Raw genomic sequence first — 23,050 nt, 5'->3', positions numbered from 1 at the left:
TGGTATTCGCGTGGTCTTGTGATCGAACAGCTGAACGAGCCAAGGAGGACGAGGGTGAGGACCGTGTGCTGGACCTTCCGAGTGAGATTACTTTTTAAATCGGCGTGAAACCTCGACGGCAATCATGGACCGTGCGAACAGCATCAAGCAGATGATACCGGCATTGCCGGACGAGAAAATCGGTAATTATGCTCGCCGCGTGAAGGAGATTCGTCCGTTTGACAACTGGCCCCTCCCAGCGATGCAGCCTGTTTTTATTGCTATTTTAACAATCGTGTCAATTCCAATTGCACACGCTGGCTCGTGTCGAGTTTATTTTATTGTCTCATACTTTATGCTTAACCCTTTAAGCATCGACTTGCGTGATTTTGCAGATATGCTGGCAGCTACCAGTGTGCTCCAGCAGCAAGCTGCCGATATCAGGAATCAACGAATTAATTGGCAGTCGTATTTCCAGTAAGTAATTGTATATAAATGTTAAATTGTGGCCCTTGAGAAGCCTGGGAACTGATTACGTAACTTTTTTTCCTTCAGTGGAAATGTGAAAATTTTCACCAAGTTAGGGAAGAAATTTTGACTTTTCACGTTTCCGCCCTAAGAAAAAAGTTACACGATCGATAATCTGATCTGAAAATTTCTGTGATCGTAATTACCCATTCAAGAAGTGTCTGAACAGATATTGAAAGCATTTGATGTTCACAGATCACAAATGATATCGAAAGAGGACTATGATTTTATAGCGGCCTTTGACTCGAGCGATACTAAAACAAGGGAGAATAAGCTGAAGGAGAATCCACATCAGGCAGCTAAAACGTTCCTCAATTTGCTCGGTCACGTTTCGAAGGATCAGACGATTCAATATATTCTTACAATGATTGACGATATGCTACAGGTACATCTACACATTTTTTCTTTCACTTATCAGATAAATAAAGCTCTTTTTGAATATATTATTTTGTCAGTTTTTGTTTTTAATAACAGATATTTTATTTATGAACAGAAATTGATATTGGCGTAATATTTGTAGGAGGACCGCAGTCGTGTGGAAATCTTTCGCGAGCACTCGACGCGGAAACGAGAATCTATTTGGGGGCCGTTCCTCAATCTATTGAACAGACAAGACGGCTTTATAATGAATATGACATCGCGTATTATAGCCAAATTGGCTTGCTGGAGTCACGATCTCATGGAAAAAACTGATCTTCAGTTTTACTTAACATGGCTCAAGGATCAGCTGAAACTTAGCGTGAGTTTGACAGATTATTGCATCCATGTTAAACAAGAAAATTGGAGCAACTATCGATTTAATAAGCTCGATCACTTATTTTATTTTTGTTTTAGAATTGAAATTTATATTATTTATATCAAATACATTCTGTATTTAATAATCCTTAAATATAAATATGATTTAAAATTATACTAATACAGATCAATCGGATTTTACTTTCCGACTTTTTCTAATTTTCAGTTTCTTAATTTTCAGAATTTTTTTTTATAAGCATGTATAAATTTCGTTATCTACATCTTGTTGAATGACTTAATTTTTGTTGTATATTGAAAAAGTGTATACTTGTCTTACAGCCAAGTAGTCTATGTTTAAGAGCTAATGTAGTGTTAGTTGCTTCGTCTACTGTTGTTCTGTCTTTTGCATAATATGAAAACTTCTTTAATTGCATGGAATGCGTGTTTAGTAGCTATAGTAGTTAAGCTGTAATAGTTTATAGTTGGCACGGTTTTTTCTAAAATACTCACGCATCTCACATTTATATTTAATAAAAATAATATGGCATCCTTATTAAAAATGCTTTTTATATAACACTAACACTGATATGAATGCTTCATATAATTTAATTGATAAATAATTATTTGGGATATTTGGGATATTGTTACTTTATCAAATTAATTTAAAATTATATAATTCTTGTAACACACTAATCCGATGGATTGTGGCAATTCGGCGATCATAGAATTTACGTAACCAAAGTCTGTGTGGAAGATTGATAAAAGCCCTAAATTAAATATAAGCATAACTAACCAAATGTAACGATAAATCGTCCTGCATACTGACAACTAGATACTTTGCTTCCCGCGCTCAAGCTTCAAATAGACGAGAACTTTAAATTACAGTAGAATTTGTAATGGATAAAAAGAAATGAGATGGGGTTTTAGTTCGATGCCCTTCAGGACCACACAGACTTGCATGCGGGACTAGAACAAGATACTGCTGTGGAGCAGGCCAAGGAGGCCAATGAACTGCACGAATTTCTCAACCCGGTTGGTTTTGTAACCACTAATCAAAGTAGTATTACTTATTACTCTAATCAAATTGCAAAGTAGGTTTTCTCTTGAGTTGCATTCTGCCAACAAGCGGGCCACTAATAATTCGTCGGAACGAATTAACGATACATAGGCATACAAAAAAGTATCATGACATGTCTCTTACATTTAGGACAATTAAAAGTTTTAATTACAGATATGCATGATTTGTGCTTTACAACTATTTTATGTGGATGTCACGTTTACAAATGCGAATTCCTTAAAACCTTAAGCCAACTTGCAAACTTGTAAAATCCATTTTTTCTCTCGATAAATCTCATTAAATCTTTCTCTCTCTCTCTTTAAGATGTCGAATTATTTTACCATCGTTCTTTTGCATGTAGCAACATATTATTAAACGCTTATCCTTTAAATAGGAAAATTTACTTTCTTTGTTTCTTTATATTTTTCTCCTATATCTATATTTTTGTAAGAAAAATCTGTATAGAGTATACAAATATGTACATTATTTTTATTCTTATTTAGAACAATGAGTACATTCAGTCGGTGGCACGATGTCTACAAATGATGCTTCGTATAGACGAGTATCGCTTTGCATTCGTGTCCGTCGATGGAATTTCGACTCTCCTCAGCGTTCTGTCTGGCAGAGTAAACTTCCAAGTGCAATATCAGCTTATTTTCTGCCTGTGGGTACTTACTTTCAATCCTCTATTGGCAGAAAAGATGAACAAGTGAGTAACATATTTCTTGTTTTACTAATAAATAATATTAATAAATAATTTACTAATAAATATTACAATATTGTCTAATTACATGTTACATCGTAGATTCAACGTCATACCCATTCTTGCCGACATACTCAGCGATTCTGTCAAGGAGAAAGTAACACGTATTATACTTGCAGTGTTCAGGGTGAGACAGAATGTGTTAGGGATTAAAAAAAATAGTTACATATCTAGATTATTTCATGATTGGTATTTTTTTTTTTTTTTGAACGTTAACAGAATTTGATTGAGAAAGTAGAGGACGGACAAGTTGCCAAGGAACATTGCATTGCTATGGTGCAATGCAAGGTGCTGAAGCAGCTCTCGATATTATGCCAACGAAAGTTCGACGACGAGGACATCACCGACGACATCGAGTTCCTCAATGACAAACTGCAGGCATCCGTGCAGGATCTAAGCTCATTCGACGAATATTCAACGGAAGTGAAGTCCGGCCGTCTGGAATGGTCTCCCGTTCACAAGTCCGGCAAATTCTGGCGCGAGAACGCCAGCCGTCTTAACGAAAAGAATTACGAGCTTCTGCGTATTCTGGTCCATCTGTTAGAGACTAGTAAAGACCCGCTCGTTCTCAGCGTGGCTAGTTTCGACATCGGCGAATACGTGCGCCATTATCCACGTGGCAAGCAGTACGTTAATTTATACGTACGGAAATATTAAATTCTATTCACCGCTGCAATTTGTTAAAATATTGCTCCGTGTATTTTAGCATAATTGAACAACTTGGTGGAAAGCAGCGCGTAATGCAACTTCTCGGACACGAGGATCCTAATGTTAGATACGAGGCTCTTCTTGCAGTGCAAAAACTTATGGTACACAACTGGTAAGTTACAGAATTTAAAAAATTGTCCTCATCTTTCATCATTTAATGTGTATACGTTAAACAATTGACAAGTTGTCAGTACATTTTAAATATTTTAATATATATTTTTTATTTAATTATATGTATAATTTTGTAAATACTTCTCAAATTTGTTGTTTATTTTCTAGGGAGTATCTTGGAAAGCAGTTAGAGAAAGAACAGACGGGTGCAACTGGAGCACCTACCAACAAGCCCGGAGCACAAGTGCCAGCGAAAGCTTGAACATTCGTGCAATTTGTACAAATTTTCTGGTTTCGAAAAAGTTTCGAGAGTATTATATAGTATCGCGTGAATATAATCTATCGTCCGCTTGTTGCAAAGCACACAGTAACTCAAGATATTTACATTCCTCTCCATTCTGTATCATTGTAAAAAAAAAAGAGAGAAGATATATGACCGAATTTATCTTTCCTTTGTGCAAGTTAATTTTGTAACATAAACTGTTGATCGAATTATGTATATATACAGATGTTTTACATCGTGAATATGAGATAAGTATATAATTGTCGGTGTAATGAACTTCAATCGTGTAATAGCTTTATGAATAGAATTTGTTCCCTGGAATGTTAGAAAAGGAAAATAAAATTTTATTCTGTTGAGAAAAAACTGTACACGCGATATATACATGCACATTACGCACATTCCCACAGTCGTTTAAACTCGTTTAAATTTCAATTTGATGTTTATATTGCAGGACGCCAGTTGTATTAGAAGGAATTTAAAGATATACGGTATTTCAACCTCGTCTACGGTATCTTCTTCGCCGCATAGACGACATCTTCTATCGTCCTCGTCACACCTATTTGTCACTGTTAATTCCGGTCCAAGTAGTGATCCGCACTTTTTACATGCTAAAGTCTGCAGATAAACATTTTAATCAGATATACAATAAAATCGTATGACGTATATAGATAAAATTGTTAGCCAGGCTATATCGGCATATTAAGAAAAAAATCATATCTTGTCGCTTACTGTTATTTTATCGGAGCAATGAAAGAGACGGTCTTGAAGGAGGTACGAGCAGCCATGAGAAATCAGAGCGTCTCGTTCCATCTCTCCGAATCGAATACCACCACCGCGTCGACGTCCTTTAATGGGTTGCCTTGTTAGCATGTCAATCGGTCCGGTACTTCTCACCTAGAAATGAGGTATAATTAGCCTATTCCCTATTCCCGTTATAAATAAAGGAAAAGTTGTCAATCATCAAACTATATTTTTTTTAATATAATAAAACATATCTTTTAAAATACGTAAAAAATCGGACAAGACAAATAAAAACTCGCCAAACGAGAATTTCAATCAAATAACGAATATAGTACATGAGAAGAAGTATCTCGACAGAATGAAATACGAGAGTAAAGAATGTTCTCATTAAATGCTGATGTAAATTAGCTACCTGCCACTTATCAGAGACCATGTGTCGCAATCTCTGATAATGCACAATGCCAAAGAAGATGCTGGCGGTCATCTCGCATCCATAAATGCCCGAATACATTCTTTCAGTTCCGTAATAATTGTAGCCACCAAGTTTTAATAATTTCCCAAAGTAGTCCACGGCCGTGTTGTCTTCGTCAAACCTAAAGGGCGTGGCATCGTGAACCAGTCCATGCACCGCCGCCGATTTTCCGGCCATTACTTCGATCATCATAGCTATGAAAATAAAAATCAATTACTGCTTTATTACATGTCCATTAACATTGAAATTATATCTATGAATTATATTTTCTTAGTGATTTCTTGAGTCAACAAGTTTTTAATATTACTTAACCGAAAACTTATACTAAAATATAATTAAAAGCCGCCAGTTTATCGTTCGTCGTATTATATTATACAAAATAAATCCTCCGACTTACCGATTGTCATACGACTCGGGAAACCGTGCGGATTGAATATAATATCGGGAACCATCCCGGTCTCCGTGAACGGTAAATCCTCGATGGGATACAGCCGCGACAGGATTCCCTTTTGTCCCGCTCGTGACGCGAATTTATCTCCAACGGTGGGGTTCCTCTGAAAAATTTGGTACATTTAAACAGAATATGAATTGTGTTTATATATACTTTACAGTTACATACACATGCGCGTGTATGTGCCTACATGTACATATTATAACTGTACTAACGGGAATACGGAATGTGATGCACGCCCTTCGGAGATCTTGATTGTTCAATGTGCCGCACAGCTTTACGTTGTCGATATAAGCGGTTTCCGTACCCTTGTATCTTCCAACGACGTACTGGGCATTATCAGCATCATAATAGCTGTTAAATGGACCATCGATGAGATTTTAGAGTACTTAAAGAAATCACGCAACATGATATTGAAGGTATAAAAAAAGAGCTACTTACGAATAGTACGCGTCTCCCTCTTTAATAATAGTTCTGGGCATAGGCAAACCGTCGGCATCTAGCGTTCTCTCGAGGTCGGGTTTCTCTGGCTCGCGGACGAAATAACTCTTCTTGTCGTTCAAATCAACAAACTCGGACTTGTAAATCGTCCCATGTCCGAAGCCACGTTCGTACGACGACTTGTTGACGACCATCGCGTCTTCCATATCGTAACCCTGCAAAATCAGATTATCAATGTAGAATTTGTGAGACGAATCACAAATAGAATCGTCGATATCAGAAATAAAACATTAAATAGCAAAGGTGCTTACCGTGTATGAAATGACAGCAATTATCGCATTGGTACCCATCGCGAAGTCATCCATGTTAATATTGTCATAATGTACCGGTCGAAAGAGTGGCGCAGCGGGCGTCTGCAGCCTGTACATTTTCGTTTGTGACTGCTGATACCAATTGTGACACGGTGTACCCATTGTTTGCTTACCCATCTGCGAGGTTATTGAAAAAATTTATATATTTTAATCGTCGTGCTATTAATGCATGCGCAAGAGTCGGGACAGTTTTAATTTCAGGATTCATGAATTATTATATATTTATTTATATATATCCTGAGAATATGCAAGTGGCATTCACATTCGCAAATACGGACATAAGCATATTAATTATCACAATATAGATACCTGACACTGATACATATTTCTTGGACTTTGATTACAATCCGGCATCGGGATGAGATTAGCTAAATTGCTAAAGATTGTTGTCTGGCTTACCTCTTGATGAGTCGTTAACTAACGAGGAAAAAATAAAAATTATCATATGACATTAAGATTAAAAAAATATTTACACACGCACAAATAAATTAAACATATTTACTCCTTCATATGCTTCTTGAGGGTTCACGCAAATGTCCATGTAAATTTGCTCAAACGTTCCTATAAGTTCAATCTTCTGTGTAGCTAAATTTATCACCGGTCTCATCATTCTAGCCGCGTTAGTGAATAAGAACAATCCTGGATATTGGGCTGGAACATTTTTCTTTGGCACCAGTGCAATCTCCAATGTTGACGGTACCTAAAGAAAAAATATATAGATAAGATACCTGCACACAGGTCGATTATAAGTCAGACCGGAAAGCATCGCGTTCATAACTCACTTCTTGGCCCTTTATCTTAAGCAATCTCAGCTTGTATACTACTTTATTGATAATTTTGTCCTCGATCAGTCCGATTAATTTCCCGTCTAACATTACGTTATACGAATTTTTCCAATCATCCGCGATGGATAACGGAACCATTCCAAGGTCTACCAGTACTGCAGGTAATGCGGCTTTCAATTTTGGATCTGGTTGTTTTGTCACGACACAATTCAATGTCAAGTGATTCAGCAATCCGCATGGAGCACCGTCCGGTGTATGAATCGGACAGATAAATCCTACAATTAAGGATTAATATATTATAAACATCTTTATAAATTTGCAATATACACAACAGGAGATTATAAATCATTGCTTTCATTACTCATAATCAATTTCCACGATTTGCCGAACCATTTTCTAAGATCTTTGTAATATATTTATTTCTTCATTTGAATTATTTAATATACTTATATTATTGTTGAAATTACAGCAAGGCTTTTAATTACCCCATGCATCAGGCAACAGTTGTCTAGCTTCGGTAGTCCTCATCTCTTGGAAGAAAGCGCCTCTGTGTATCGCACGAAAATGGCTCATATAACGCATCCTATTGATATTTTCCACAACAATCGTAAGACCAGTGGTTTGCATTAGGCCCAAACCAGTAGCCGACCTTACGCTTCCAGTCGATAAGAAGTACTCCATTTGCGCATCAATGTTGCTCCGAAATTTAGTAACGTTCAACATTTCCTCTAAACATATTTGAAAAAAAAAAATTAGTTGTATGAATTTGACTTGATTTCTTTTCACAAAATCGACATTACAAATAAAATACTTACGCACGCTTAAGGTGTACCTGTTACCGGCACTCTTGGCACGTTTGAGAATATGATGTTTGAGCCCCACCAGCCACAAACACAGTTTCTCTTTGAGAACCTGCAGATACAAGTGTCCGCCTAGTAAACACTCTTGCATCATCACAGCATCCGCACCCTCGATGGCGCATTTGTTGTTCGCGAAGGCGAACAGTTTTTTGGTCATGAATACAAATAAATGAAACTTATCGGCAGGCTCGTCAAGATGAATAGCGACGCAATGCCTACAAGACGATAATAAAGATTATATAGCACTTTAGGAAAATTACACTTCAGGGACATAAATCAGGAATATTAATAACATTCAAACTCACTTAATGATGTAATCACAAACATCTATATCAGTCGCGTCTGCAGGCAGTTCGGAGAATTTGACTTTAAACATCTTTCCTATGTACGCTTTACACTGCTCGTGCCAGTGTAGACCTTCCTCGTGCACCGCGCGCAACATATTCATGATACTGTTATTGTAATAAAGATCGTCCTCGCATCCAGCGATTAGTGCTTTGTAAATATATACATCGGTCACATCTAACAAACATTTTAACATTAGTATTAATGGCACATAGTACGTAGCTTTCTTGTACGTAAATGCTAATTTTGCAGAGCCATCGATCACATAGTGCAGCGTATTATTCTGTAAAGAGACACACACAATTATGATAATGTATGACATGTAGGAAGATGACAAGAAAATACATGCAAAAAGATTCTATTCAGGTACATACAATGGACGAGTTGTCCTCCCGAACGCTCCTCAAGAGAATACCCAATTCGCTGAATTGTTCCCCACGACCTTTCCAAGTTGGTCTCTTCACAGCAATAGGATAGTTTCGTCTCGTCATAATTAACATACGTACAAGACGCTCAAAGCCCCTGATTATGAAGTATCCACCCCATTCCTGTTCGTGTTCACCGTGAGCGACTAATTCCTCGGGACTCATGCTGCTCAAGTGACATCGATTAGACTAGAAAATATCATGTATTTTTTGTTAAAAAAAAAAAAGAAATGTGAAAAGTATTCAAAATGCAATCACGTGAAGTGCAGAAGGCTCGACAATCAAAAATCATATTTGAATTTTACCTTGATCATAATTGGAACTTCTCCCAAATCCTTCTCAAGAGCCTCCTGCTCTTTACCGTTGATAGACCACCCGAGTCTCGCTATTATCTTGCCCTTGTAAGTGCTGCCTCTCTGTCGACATTCTGCTGGATATATTTTATACGTTTTCACACCAATTGTGCTAGAAGGAACTGTGGGCTTATAGATATGTACATCGTCCAGCCAGAGGACTACCTTGTCATCATTAGGAAGAGTTAAATACACTGGCGTACTGTCCTTTAAACCATGAAAAAGGCCATCTTCCAGCATATAATTGAAGGATTCGATATGAGGTACACCTAGAGATTGCAATAGCTAAAACAAACAACAGAATCGATTGGTCTAAGCCTTATCGAGGCATTTTCTTAAATTCGTCTTTTCTAGCAACATAAATAGATTATTATATATATTTCCCAATATATTGGCATAAGAACTGTCAAACCAATCTACATAAAAATAATAAAAATATCAAACATTACAATATTTATATTTGTTAAAAATAATTTTATTAAACTTTTTAGTTTTCTGATTTTCTTAAAAAAATTATTTATATTGAAAAATTTACGAAAGTACAATTTTAATCACGTTATTTTATATTTTCTTTATATTTTCACAACTTTGTACACATTAACCTCATTCTGTTTGTCGGGTGGTTTGCCGAAATTCGGCGACGTGTTCGTCAATTTAGGCTCAATCAACATATTTGACAGACTCGTTATAAATCGTAGACTACAGCTGCTGTCCCAAAGACTTTGGTTTCAGTTACAAATGCGTCGTACTGCTAAAACTTCATCAGAGTCTGAAAACGGCATACGAGACAAACCGCCATGAGAATTGTGGACCACGCGGAGCCATCGTGATTTACGCAGTGTTGACAAAATCAGTAGAATAAAATACAGAGTAAAATAAAACTATCGATCTTCTAGTGACTTATCAGTTCACGTGGTGCCATCGAACACGTTGTATACATGACAAACGAAGCGAGTTGCGAACGTGAACGCAGACTCCGGTTGTCCGAGCACAATGCATCAAAACAGAAAGAGATTCTGGGAATCGTACTTGTCTCTCTTTAATGAAAGAAAAAGCAGAGAGAACAAAAGGATCTTCAAGATTTTCTTCCTACCAGCACGTTTTACCTTTACAAAAATATTTAGTAATGTAAATATATCACATTTCGACAAAATATTCATTTTATTGGTAAGTGCTTAGGTTATTTTCTCTTTATTTATAAATTATTATGACAGTCTATAGGGATACACTAGTGGAAATAGTATGAACAATTAAATTTGCAACAAATTGAAAAAGCTGATGATAACGAGATTCTCGTAGATCATTCTATCTTATTTCTCATTGTAATATATATTTTTCCTTGTGTTTTCTTTCAATATCAATATACTTAAAGTAAATTTTTTTCTACAAAAAACAAATATCTTTATAATTATATTGCACTGGCTTTATATAATGAAGTGATCATAACAAAATTTTTATCTATATTTAATAGTCAAATGAAAGGAGCAAAAATATAAAAGTAAAATAATTAATGCCATAAAAGTTTTAACTTATTATGCTTACTAGATGTATATACAGAGTAAAAATTGTATAAAAATTACAACTTTTTGCCTGAAATTATTTCAATTTGTACGAGCATTGATAATCTCACAATTTGTCCATGTATAAGTTATACACATTTGCATCTCATATATAAAAAGTTATTTTAAAAATATGAAAATATATAATCTTATATAATTGTACATTGTGTGAATTATTATATAATCGTTAATCGTGGTAGTGAGACTTTATACTAATTCTACTAATAATACTGCTTACCACTATTATAAAATTAATATAATAATGTTTGATACTTCCACACGTATTTCTGTCATATGAGAACGATAAGGAATATGACTCGGTTAAAAGCTGTATGTGTTCTCAAATTTAATGCAGCTAATTAATGGAAATTTTCCTTGTTTATCTATAATTATGCTTCTCATATGACTTTCACTGTATTTTACGATAACGTCACAAGAAATACGCCAGTTCCAAAAAAAAAACTAAATATTTTTCTAAAGCCCTAAGTCATACGTGTAAATATAAGTTAATATTTCCTAAGATTAATTTCGCAAATCGATCAACTTCCTTCGACATACTTCTAAATTCGTCAAAATTTTTACAATACGATTCCTCGAGCATTAAATCCATAATTGTGGAACATGATGTCACTATTTCATACCAAACGCGTTTGTAAATTCGAAATTCTGTATCTGTATCAATTATCTCGTGAAATTTGTTACAAGTATCCTCTAAATATTTTACTCGCTGTTTGTGCAGCTCCAGTTGAATGTCTCTCTTGTGTTCAAAACCCGCTAAATATTTGTACGCTGCGGAAATCTCAAGTATTATCTTTGCATAAGTTTCCGTGTCGGTGTCGGCAGTAAAATATTCCTTCGCTACTTGAAGATGTTTTAAAACTTTTACAAAAACGGAATTGGCATCGGCGTAATTCATTATACACGTATGCGTGATCTGATCGTCCGTACCTTCTACCTCATCGTTCCTTAGATCACGAAATATTAGCAAGTCTTTCGACTGCTCCTTATCAGACTTTATCGCTAATACTAAATTATTTATCTTACATTCTTCGCACTGATTCTTTAAAAATCTTTCCTGCCAAAAACGTAGAAGTAAAACGCCGTAATTACCCCAAGATCTAGCGCTAACGCCGCAGACATAGTCATAGCTATCGGACAAATAGAGAAATCGCACTTTTAATATTTCACTCGAGTTTTGTCCATTCTCGATCGTTTTCGTTGCTTTCAGTGCTTTCAATGTGTCTTCAGAAAATCTGTACGTCACATAATCTGCAGTAACAAGATAATTTCTGGCTTCTACATAACGATCGTTTGCTAGAAAGTATTTAGACATATCAAATAAAGTTAAAGCCCAATCAAGACAGTCTTCTCGAAAATTCATTCCACTAGATACCATTTCTGACAAATGCGTTTTTAACAAGACATGCATGTACATTACAAACTCATGCTTATCCTTTGGCTGTACAAAATATTGAGATGCTATATTGCGTATAGTTGTAAAATGTAAGGTCTCTAAAATAATCCTAGGATTCGATTCTTTTTCTTCTTTGCTATCAAAAATCCTTGCTATATGAACAGGATCAGAATAATTATCCTCCTTTGTGTACTTCACGTATGCTTCCATTGCTAATTTTAAGAATTTATAAGAATTATAAGTATACTCTTTCTTTAATTTATAAAAAACTGTGTTTATTTCGTTAAGAGTGCCTATATACGTCAATATAGCTTTTTGATCCAGTTCTCTTCCCTCTAACAATTCCAGACACATTTTAAGACACATGAAAGCAGTGGTTAATTCGTATTTGTCCTTGGAATTAACGTATACTAGACCTAAGTTATAATAAGCTACCGCCAAAATTATTATGTCATTAAATTTTACGCTCGTCTCAACATCGGTTGCACTCTGAAACAATGTATTCATCTTGTCCTTTATCCTCTTGATCATTTCGTTCTTCTCTGTGGAAGATTTGTTGTCTTCACCTAGGTCGTCTTTTGCCTGAAACGACAATTGTACAACTTCCAAATATTCTTCACTAATATTCAAACTGTTGGCGTGTTCGATCCGTTTCGTTTCTGTATAGATGATATAAGTTCTCATTAAAAAAAAAAAATTTACACGAATTGTTTTCAACAAATTATTCTTATGACTTACCAGATTGGAAGGATATGCGTCTTCTTTCCATCATTCTGAGAAACGCGAGCATTTTCACTTGATATTGATGCAAAGACAATTTTTGGTACAAATTCGTAAAGACTGATCTAACTTGTACGTGTAACGAATGTCGTCGAGCGTTCTCTAGCCTGCTCATGCGTTCTATGACCTTTATGGGGAGGGGGAATTACCCATTACCGGATACACGTGCTGTGTATACAAATGGACGAGAGGTATCTCCAATGGAAAGAGCTGTATTATAGAGATAAAAAATATTTTTACCTAGGATCTCTAACGTATACGCCTGTTCGGATTCATCACGCGGGTGCGCCCATGTATCATTTTATTCTTGTTTAACATTCAGTGAACAAGGATAAAATATACATCGATGGGAAATCGAAACAGTCCAGGATGTTGCAAATAAAATTTCCAAAAAATCAAAAAGGACAAGATCCCGTTTGACCAAAAATGTCAAATTTATTTAGTTATTTGTGTTATGCATATATATATATTGCTATTTATTTTTTGGAAATTCTTTCACTCAAAAAAAGCTACAAGAGAGATTCACAAATATGCAATAACGGTCAATCAGAAACTGGTCCACAAATGTCGAAATGTTTATTAGTATATATGTAATAAATATATTTCTTATTACATTATGGATACATGTATGATCATCAATTGATTAGCAATAGTCAACGAATATCTAGCATCAAAAAATTTTTTTCATTTTCAACAATTATACATCTCTGAAATTTTTCTTTAATTTCATTCTATAGTCTAAACACTAAACATTTGCATTAGAATGTACTAATATGTATTACAAATGCAAGAAGATAACTTGAGAAAATTAAATTAAGATAAAAATTACAAATTATTTCATAATTATATTTATACTAACAAATTTTTGTTATTATTAAATTGATTAATTCTGAAGTAGGAACATGTATGTATATAAATTCTTATACACACAATAAACGCTTTCTACTTATTGTAATGGAATCATAAATTGAGTTATTAAAGTAATGTCAATTGTAAGAGATTAAACGTCGCTTAAAATTACAAAGAGAGACCACACGCAGCGATATAATTTACAACATACGAACAATATAAAAACGTATTGAAATTCTGCTTTCTTATAAATATAGATACGTTCCATCACATCATTTTAAATTGATATCAATAATTTTATTGTTTTATTTGTAACTATATAATTATCTTTTAAAATTCTTCTTGCATTATCGATAAGAAAAATACGTGGTTTAAATTGCAAGATATCGGTTTAATTATATAGGGATCAAATTTTTATTTTGCACGAATACTTGATATTTTATTAAAATGATTATAAATTTTCAATCAAGAAAGAAAACCTCAGGAAAATAAGCAGAGACGAAATGTGTGTAAAATAGTAAGCAAATATATTGTCGAATAGTTAAATAATTTAAAATATCGTTAGTTAATATCTCAAATCTACAATATTTGACCAGTTGTATAATGTTTGAAAAAATTTTTCACTATTTATTCTGTGTTATACACGTTCAATCTCTATTTCCTGGTTGTAACTCATCTTCAAACTGATACTGAAATCCGCGCAATTTTTGTTAACACTTAGAAGTCTTTTGAGTAAATAGTTCCTTGGCTGGAGCTGCTGCGTAGCTGCTTTCACAGTGACTGCAATCACGTATAATCCGCCTGATATTATTCGAGCAAGACTCTAATCTTCCAAGTATTTCAGCAATTAATACACTCTGAATTCAAACACGTCGCTGTGAGAATGCTAAAAGAGATAAATTATAATATGGTCTTGGAGTCCATTGTCAACGCATTTAAATTTCTTATAAAAATATATTTGTCTTTAAATTGATACACAAATATACAGTAAATTATTTAAAAGCTCTAATATTCTGCCTAATATTGTTTTCACATACAGTTCTGAGAGCATTGCTAATTCTTACAATTTGTCCATGTACACATACGTTGTCTACATACATATATATATAATTGTAATTTTATATGATATACAACTATATAAAATTCTGTACATATAAATCATATATATATATATAAAAATTAGATTTACTTTTATATAATATTATACACAAATGTATATAATTTTATATAATTGTATATTATGCAAGTCATTGTTGATTATAAAATTACATAAAGTATCATAATAAATGTAATATTTCTGTACGAATTTCTGTTAGATGGAAATGACAAAGCACATGACTTATTCAAGTTATCTATTATCAGACAAATTTTATACGCTAACAGAAAGACAATTTTTTAATTGTGAATTATGTCTGTGAGACATTAATTGCTGATAATTTGTCAGATAATTTTTATATGCTAAAGAAACGCATTAAAATAACATCTTTCGATATGTCAGAAATAAAAAAAAAACGGTGTAAATCCTAGAAAAAATTGAATACTTCTTTAAAGATCTAAGCATCTAAATATAAATTGATATTTTTTGAGATCAGTTTTGCATATCGGTGAGCCTCCGTTGTCGTTTCGTGAAATGAGTTGTTGTTAAACGCTTCCTCGATCATTAAATCCATAACCGTGGAACAGGAAGTCACCATTTCATAACAAACCCGTTTATATATTTGCAATTCAGAATCTACGTCTATCGTTGTAGAAAATTTGTTACATACATTCTCTAAACATTCCACTCGTCGTTTATGTAATTTTATCTGTTTATCCCTTTGCTGCTCAAAACCGGCTAAATATTTATATGTGTCAGAAATGTCAAGTATTATCTTTGCATAAGATTCGATATCGGTATCGGCAGAATAATATTCCTTCGCTGTATCAAGATGCCTCAAAGTTTGTACAAAGAGCGATTTGGCTTCGGTGAGATTCAATATACGTGTATGCATGATCTGATTAGTCATGCTTTCTAATTCTTTTTCTAAGTCAAAAAATATTATCATTTTCGACTCGTCCTCAGACGTTATTTTTAAGTTTGAAATATCCAACTCGCAAGGGTCCGTTTCTCCTTTATGCAGCGAAAATTTTTCCAACCAGAAACGTAAAAGTAAAACTCCGTAGATACCCCAAGTTCTAGCACTAACGCTACAAACAAATTCGTAACTGTCATACAAAAAGCTCGGAATTACTTTCTTCGTCTATCGGTTTCAGTCTGTCCTCGTAAAATCTGTGTATCACATAATCTGCAGTGGCAATGTGATTTCTAGCTTCAACGAAACGATTGTTTGCTAGAAAATATTTAGATAGATCGAATAAAGTCAGAGCCCAGTCAAGACACCTCTCGTGAAATTGTATTCCTCCAAGTAACATTTCCGACAGTCGAATGTTTAATATTTTATGTATATACATCACAAATCCGTGCTTGTCTCTCGGCTCTGCAAAATACTGAATCCCTAAGTCCTGTAAAGTTGTGTAGTGAAAATTGTCCAAGAGCATTCTGGGATTTGACTCTTCTTCCTTGATGTTAGCAATTGTTGCTATATGAACAGGATCTGGAAAGTCCTCGTCCATTGTGTATTTTAAATATAATTCCATTGCCGTATTCAAGAATTTAAAAGTATACTTCTTGTTCTGCATTTTATCACAAACTAAATTTAATTCGTTAAGAGCGCCTAAACACGTCAGTATAGCTTTAGGATCCAGTTGTTTCCCTTTTAACAGTTCCAGACATCTTGAGAAAGTTATTATAGCGGTATTTATGTCATTAATATCCGAAGAACTAGCATAGATTTTGCCTATATTATAATGAGCTGCTGCCAAAGCTACAATGTCATCGAATTTTGGATCCGTTGAAACATCGATCACATAATTATATAACGAATTCATTCTGTCCTCCACTGCTTTGATTTTGTTTTTCTTTTTAGAAAGTTTTATGTCTTCTCCTAGGTATTTAGCTTCAAACGACAATTGCAGAACTTCCATAAATTTCTTACTAATACTCATATTTTTAGCGGTTTCTATCGGTTTCGCTTCTGTAATAATAAAACAACAATAAAAGAATCACATGCACGTTTTACGATCTGTTCTAAATAAAATGTTAATATTTTATGCATTACCAAGTTGAATGTACTTGCGTCTCTCTTCTATTATTTGCCTGAGGAATGCGAACATTGTTGCTTGATATTGATGTAAAGACAGTTTCCAGTATAAATTTATAAAATTGAGCTGCGACTTGCAAGTTTATCGAACGTTTTTTAATAATTTTAATCCTGAATCACTTGGATGGGGGATTTCCGCATACACGTGCTATATACAAAAATAAGAAGGAGTTTACATCGCCGGTATCCAATAGGAAAGTGTGTTTTATAGGAATAAAAATGTTTTTTTTACCTAGGGTCCCTAGAGGTATTCACCTATAGAATAGCAAATCGTGTACTGGACATAGGATAGAAATAAATTTCCCCAAAAAAAGACGTATAAGATGCCATTCGATAATCAAAAATGCTAAATTTATTTATTTATTTGTATTATATACAAATACAAATAAATATATCGGCCGTTTTGTTTCCTTTTCGAATGTCCAAAAAAGAAAAATACAAAAGATCTTATCGAATAACAGTAACAGCTGCCATCAGGTGCTGAAAATTCGTTGTAATAAATATCTTTCTTGTTATATTATAGATATACATATTTATCTCTCAGCTTAGCAATGTTTAAATATCTATACCAACAAAGATTTTAAACAATTTTTAATCTCTAACATTCTCCTAAAATACAAATTGATCTGTTTTACAAAATATATATATAATAAACTCTAAAAATTTATGTTGAACACGTAATATTAAATAAATAAATACAAAATATATAATTTAAGGGAATTAAAATAAGATTATAGTTATTATAAATCAACTTACTTGTTTCTATAACTTAAATTCACATTTATATTAACAAATTATTGTATTTAAGTTAATGAATTATTATTAACTTATTGTATTTATCAATTATTATTTTTTCGTTTGCGACTAACCACCTGCAATTAAATTAAGAGAGAACAGATTTTAAAGTAGCGTGACAGCGTGAGGCACACACACACGTACAGCACCCCGGCTTTATCGGACGACACAATGCGAATACCACGCTCTTTACATGAAAATGGATCAGTCAAGGTCAGTGCTCCTCACTCCCCACCCCGTCGACTGAAATCACATGGAGTAAGCGGGACGCTCGTTGCCGCGAGCAGTCTTGCACGCGTTTTTCTATAATTCGGTATCCACGATTTGCATCTATCTCGACGTTATTCAGCGACTACCATGACCCGACCCGAAAAGAAAATCGAGAATTACGAGGTCATCATGAAAACTCTCACAGCTGGTGGTAAGTTGCCGTTGGACTCCTTCGGATATCTTAATTCTCTTTTTTCTCTTGCTGCAGCGTTAATTTTCTCAAGTGACGTGAGAAGTTTCAGGATGCTTGGGATTTTAATAGGGATTTTGTGATCGCTGATTTAACAGATTTTCATTCCTAGATCCAAGTTTATTCTTTAAAGCAAGTTTTTCAATTGAATGCTATAGAATAACTTTGACTATAAACTCCGATTAGCTTGATCAACAATTAATTCAATTCACAGAATCGTTTAAAGCCCAATGTCTATGACTATATAATTCATTATTGCTAATCTAATTCTTTTTACATAAGATCGATAAGTAAAAATTAATAATTCTATGTTAATACCCAGCGAGAAATGGTTTTCAATTCGATGTCGAATTGATGTCGAAAAATAATATATACATTCTATTATTCAATGATAGCTATTTTGCATGGTTTAAAAACGATTAATTGCTCTATTTTGAGTCTGATATCTATGATGAATGGCAAATATTCTGCAAATATGTAAATAAAATATTCTATAAATCTGCAAATATTCTATAAATAAAAATTTTAATGACAAAGTATATTATAGTTATAATAACATTTAAATATTTGTAGCTTTAACTAATTAGATTGTTCAATATTTGCACGCGCAATAACGTCGCACGATAGTTGCCTTTAGGTATCGATTTTCTTTTATATTAATCATTCTTATGTCGCGACTCGTGGCAGTCATAGCATTTATAAAAATACCAAGAATTATGATAACATAAATTGTCGCCGTGTGCTCGAAAACGGTACATTTTACTTATTCTATTTATCGTCTAAATATATTTAATTTTTCGCACAAAGTATATCGTTACACTGCACGCGATCAATTTAGGCTGCGTTCGGGAAGCGCGCTATCAACGCGCTATTGCAATTATTTTGTCCTTGTTTCGTGTCTGATTAACGATAAAGGTAAAAAATGATACGTCATGTATGATGACGCATATATGTTTAACTTCAGATGCACGGGCAAGTTTTCCGTGAATTTGATTGATTAATTTTAAATGTTTTCTGTGTCCAAAAAAAAAAATTTCTCAATACCATGACGTATAACATGTTTGTTAACTTTTGAATCGAAAATATTTTCGGAGATTCGCTTAACAGTTCTCACTACTTATTTCTACTTGTTTCGCAATTCTTGACATTTATAAAAATTCCAAGAATGATGATAACATTATAAATATTAATTGTATGTATGTACATATATCATACACAGGAGTTGCCGCCGTGTGCTCGAAAACGGCCGTGGCACCTTTCGATAGGATTAAAATTTTATTGCAAGCACAACACGAACATTACAAACATTTAGGTAATTACGATGTAAATTATTTTGCTAGCAAATAATGCGATGTATGTATATGAAATTAATATACCTATGAATTTTGCAGGTGCTTTCTCGGGATTCAGGGAAATTGTTCAACGTGAAAATTTCCTTGCCTTGTATAAAGGTAATCTCGTTCAAGTAATGAGGATCATGCCGTACGGAGCGATACAATTTACAGCATATGAACAGTATAAACAGGTGCGGAAAAAATATAAGACCTGCTCGAATTCTGTGGTGATATTCGAAACTACCAGAATGTTTAGATTTAACGCGAGCCTGTTCTCTTCGAACGTCCTATTATTTCAAATTAACATTAATAATTTAATTATTTTACTTATGACTAGTTATCTCAGATTCCTCTTGAATTGATAAGAAAATTGGCAAGAGATATAGATTCAACCAATTACGGGTCAAATATTCCTCATGTATCAATTATAATACATGATATTTCGTTAAGATAAAGACAAATAAATTTGTCAATTTTCAGTCAATAAAGGAAATCTCAGGGGGACAAGCAGAGACGGAATGTGTGTGAAACACAAAGTAAGCGGATAAAATCTTTCATCGAACAGTTAGATAATTTAAAATATCTCACTTTGCGCATTAGTGCATCTCGAATTTGTAATACTTGTCGATTGTCTGCATGATGCTTGAAAAAGTTTTTAACTGTTCTGTGTTGTACATACATGTTCAATCTCTGTTTATTGGCTGTAACTATTAAAACTGACACTAATGTCCGCGCAATTTCTGTTCAGCACTTAGAGGTGTCGTTTGAGCAAAGTTCGCTTATAAATGGATTCTTGGCCGGAGCTGCCGCGGGTATCACAGCGGCTGCGATTACATATCCGCTCGACACTATCCGAGCAAGACTAGCCTTTCAAGTTACCAATAGCAATACACTTTATTCTGGAATCAAACACGCCGTTGTGAGAATGCTGAAAGAGGTAAATTGATACACTCTTGGAGTCCACCTATTATCGAGAGACGCATTTAAATCTAAAAATGATATTTACGTCAATTGCGTCTATAAATTACTAACAGATTATTTTATCTCGATTATTTTATCTCGATTATTTTATCTTGTTGATTAAAATAAATATGAAGAAATAAATATGAATAATTTTGAATGAGACGATGAGATCAGTTTTTGTATAATAAGTAAGAATAAATAAAAGATCAGTTTTTGAATTGAAAATAGCATGAATAAATTGTATATATTGATTCAAACAATTCATGTTATACGCTTGAAACTGCATTAAAAATTTTATTAATTTCCAATTTGGATGTGTTCTGTTACATTAAAATAAAAGTAATAATTACTAAATATTTCAGGAGGGCGGCCTTCGAGCGTTGTACAGAGGTTTTTGGTCAAATATGTTAGGCATGATACCATACGCCGGATTTTCCTTCTATACGTTCGAGAAGGTGAAATATCTAAACATGAAATACGCGCCACATTATTTTTGTTCTGAGCATAAAACGAGTAAGTAAGAGGCAAGCTTCAACAAGAAGAATAAATAATAAATAGTGTAATAGTTAAATGTATCCCCTTATTATACAGATGGTCTTATATTGAATATACCGGGAAAGCTTTTATGTGGAGGCGCTGCCGGTGCTGTAGCGAATACCTTCTCTTATCCATTAGATGTTACGAAGAGACGTATGCAATTGGCTATGATGAATCCAGCTACACATAAATACGCGTAAGTACGGTATAATAATATAAAAAAAAATGTTAATGTCTTGCAATATTTTTTTACAATTGATTGTCACTGTATCTCTTTTACTTACTCTATAAATTAAAAGATTATTAATTATCAATTTTAAATAAATAAACCTAATTTGATTTATCGAAATATTGTAGCAATTTGTAAAATTATTATTTTCTCAGGTCGGGAATGTTGTCTACTCTTAGGCTGATATACACCGAGAATGGCATTGTAAAAGGTTTATATCGTGGGATGAGTATCAATTTCTTACGAGCAGTTCCTTTGCAGGCAGTTGCTTTTGCAACGTACGAAATGATGAAGCAGACACTCGGTTTAGACACTGGAATGAAACTGTAATTAATTATGTATATATTCACGTTACGTTTTAGATTAGATTAAAAACCATTACGATATATTGAAATTGCATATTATATCCATAAAGATGTCTAATTTATTACGAAATGGAAAAGATAAACTGTAAATCATATAAATATTGGGTGAACGGTAAGTTCATTCCATTTTTTTGTATTTATACTAATGTCATCTCTTAGCAAAAATGGATTTTCCACTCAATCCAATACAAATATTCTAAGTATCTTAACGTATAACATGAAACATAACAAATGTTTCGCAAAAAAAAAAATATTTAAATGCATAACAAATCCTTGCTCTAATATTAAAGGAATAAAATTGGGTAAATTATTACTTTAATATGTATACGTTGTTATCTTTACCGGCAAAACTGTATATTTTATAAGAAACAAAAAAAATATATTTTTATATACATATTATTCTAAAATATTTATTTGTACATATAACTCAGAGATATGCTGATGAAGTTTTATTTTTTATTTATTTTACATATTACCTATTTTTTTTTATCGCGTAACGTAAATACAAGTACCAAATGATAAACTAATAAAACATATGTAAGATTTTTTTATATATACAAGATAATACTTCTCTCAAATGATTAAAAACATGCATAGGAAATAAGTTTTATATACTAAAATATCATATTCTTTTGCAAAATATTGTGAATATATAGAGTGTAAGCACAAAACCCTATCTAAATGTGATAATATCTCTTTATTTCTCTAATTCCTTATAATAAGATGACATTATATAATTATATGTTCATGGCATTTTTCTGTTCATTTTCGCAAATCTGGACTTATTCGTATGTAATGCCAGATTTTGCCAAGCTAAATTAAAATATCCAAATAAAGCTCATCATCGCGTAGAATTTAAGAGAGTATTGCATGCTTAATAATGGCCCGATTCTATATTATGTGTACAATCGATTTAAGTATTATTTCAGATAAGTTAAAAAATTATAAAAGCTATCACAAAAAATTTTTAGTTTATTAGGATATACAAAGTTTTCTCCACACATATTGTAATATATTCGAATTAATCATATAAATTTCTATAAAGTTAAATCTAAAATGAAACTAATTTCTTTCTCTCTCTCTCTTTCTCACTCTCTCCCTTTCTCTCTCAAATAGCTAAGATTAATATATAAACGTATTAATGATTCATTCAATTT

At 33.3% G+C, this 23,050-nt stretch overlaps 4 protein-coding genes and 1 pseudogene across 6 annotated transcripts; 2 read left to right on the top strand and 3 right to left on the bottom strand.

Annotated features, from left to right (window-relative positions):
- Nucleotides 1-5: 5 nt before the first annotated feature.
- On the top strand, nt 6-4,527 carry LOC105455796 (V-type proton ATPase subunit H). 2 transcript variants are annotated; one of them, XM_011699394.1, is made up of 10 exons: nt 6-182; nt 375-456; nt 703-892; nt 1,028-1,246; nt 2,170-2,274; nt 2,803-3,008; nt 3,105-3,189; nt 3,282-3,688; nt 3,769-3,882; nt 4,050-4,527. In XM_011699394.1, the coding sequence occupies exons 1-10, from the start codon at nt 125-127 to the stop codon at nt 4,141-4,143; spliced, it is 1,560 nt and encodes a 519-aa protein (XP_011697696.1). In that variant the 5' UTR covers nt 6-124; the 3' UTR covers nt 4,144-4,527. The 2 variants fall into 2 exon arrangements, with proteins under 2 accessions (XP_011697696.1, XP_011697697.1); XM_011699395.1 differs by lacking the exon at nt 2,170-2,274 and having other exon boundaries at nt 7-182.
- On the bottom strand, nt 4,488-10,174 carry LOC105455797 (DNA-directed RNA polymerase I subunit RPA2). Its single transcript, XM_011699397.1, has 16 exons — nt 10,011-10,174; nt 9,361-9,693; nt 9,005-9,244; nt 8,591-8,913; nt 8,241-8,500; nt 7,911-8,153; nt 7,423-7,700; nt 7,143-7,340; nt 6,950-7,057; nt 6,581-6,757; nt 6,270-6,484; nt 6,044-6,182; nt 5,775-5,931; nt 5,318-5,571; nt 4,894-5,058; nt 4,488-4,779 (listed from the first exon to the last, which is right to left on the bottom strand). The coding sequence occupies exons 1-16, from the start codon at nt 10,077-10,079 to the stop codon at nt 4,576-4,578; spliced, it is 3,363 nt and encodes a 1,120-aa protein (XP_011697699.1). The 5' UTR covers nt 10,080-10,174; the 3' UTR covers nt 4,488-4,575.
- A 139-nt stretch (nt 10,175-10,313) lies between these two features.
- LOC105455795 (graves disease carrier protein homolog) lies at nt 10,314-22,144 on the top strand. The gene is made up of 8 exons (XM_011699393.1): nt 10,314-10,575; nt 18,099-18,426; nt 19,685-19,777; nt 19,857-19,990; nt 20,548-20,736; nt 21,125-21,275; nt 21,354-21,495; nt 21,684-22,144. Exons 2-8 carry the CDS (start codon nt 18,363-18,365, stop codon nt 21,856-21,858), a joined length of 948 nt encoding a protein of 315 aa, XP_011697695.1. The 5' UTR covers nt 10,314-10,575; nt 18,099-18,362; the 3' UTR covers nt 21,859-22,144.
- On the bottom strand, nt 10,887-14,006 carry LOC105455793 (KIF1-binding protein homolog). Of its 2 annotated transcripts, none has more exons than XM_011699391.1 (2): nt 13,120-14,006; nt 10,887-13,040 (listed from the first exon to the last, which is right to left on the bottom strand). In XM_011699391.1, the coding sequence occupies exons 1-2, from the start codon at nt 13,274-13,276 to the stop codon at nt 11,455-11,457; spliced, it is 1,743 nt and encodes a 580-aa protein (XP_011697693.1). In that variant the 5' UTR covers nt 13,277-14,006; the 3' UTR covers nt 10,887-11,454. The 2 variants fall into 2 exon arrangements, with proteins under 2 accessions (XP_011697693.1, XP_011697694.1); XM_011699392.1 differs by having other exon boundaries at nt 10,887-12,963.
- LOC105455794 lies at nt 15,245-17,727 on the bottom strand (annotated as a pseudogene).
- Nucleotides 22,145-23,050: the final 906 nt, after the last annotated feature.

Source organism: Wasmannia auropunctata, unplaced genomic scaffold (assembly GCF_000956235.1).
Source record: "Wasmannia auropunctata unplaced genomic scaffold, wasmannia.A_1.0 LD335844.1, whole genome shotgun sequence".
NCBI lineage: Eukaryota > Metazoa > Arthropoda > Insecta > Hymenoptera > Formicidae > Wasmannia > Wasmannia auropunctata.
This window is presented reverse-complemented; position numbering and strand designations above follow the sequence as displayed.

Bases quoted from the DNA above. Each gene is read 5' to 3' on its own strand.
- LOC105455796 (XM_011699394.1), top strand. From the start codon at position 125: ATGGACCGTGCGAACAGCATCAAGCAGATGATACCGGCATTGCCGGAC. The intron at 457-702 runs GTAAGTAATTGT...TGATGTTCACAG, and splicing joins AATTGGCAGTCGTATTTCCA to ATCACAAATGATATCGAAAG. The intron at 2,275-2,802 runs GTTGGTTTTGTA...ATTCTTATTTAG, and splicing joins TGCACGAATTTCTCAACCCG to AACAATGAGTACATTCAGTC.
- LOC105455797 (XM_011699397.1), bottom strand. From the start codon at position 10,079: ATGTTGATTGAGCCTAAATTGACGAACACGTCGCCGAATTTCGGCAAA. The intron at 9,694-10,010 runs GTTAATGTGTAC...TGTTTGTTTTAG, and splicing joins CACCCGACAAACAGAATGAG to CTATTGCAATCTCTAGGTGT. The intron at 6,485-6,580 runs GTAAGCACCTTT...CTGATTTTGCAG, and splicing joins TTGCTGTCATTTCATACACG to GGTTACGATATGGAAGACGC.
- LOC105455793 (XM_011699391.1), bottom strand. From the start codon at position 13,276: ATGAGCAGGCTAGAGAACGCTCGACGACATTCGTTACACGTACAAGTT. The intron at 13,041-13,119 runs GTAAGTCATAAG...TCATCTATACAG, and splicing joins ACGCATATCCTTCCAATCTG to AAACGAAACGGATCGAACAC.
- LOC105455795 (XM_011699393.1), top strand. From the start codon at position 18,363: ATGACCCGACCCGAAAAGAAAATCGAGAATTACGAGGTCATCATGAAA. The intron at 19,991-20,547 runs GTGCGGAAAAAA...ATTTCTGTTCAG, and splicing joins CATATGAACAGTATAAACAG to CACTTAGAGGTGTCGTTTGA. The intron at 21,496-21,683 runs GTAAGTACGGTA...TTATTTTCTCAG, and splicing joins CCAGCTACACATAAATACGC to GTCGGGAATGTTGTCTACTC.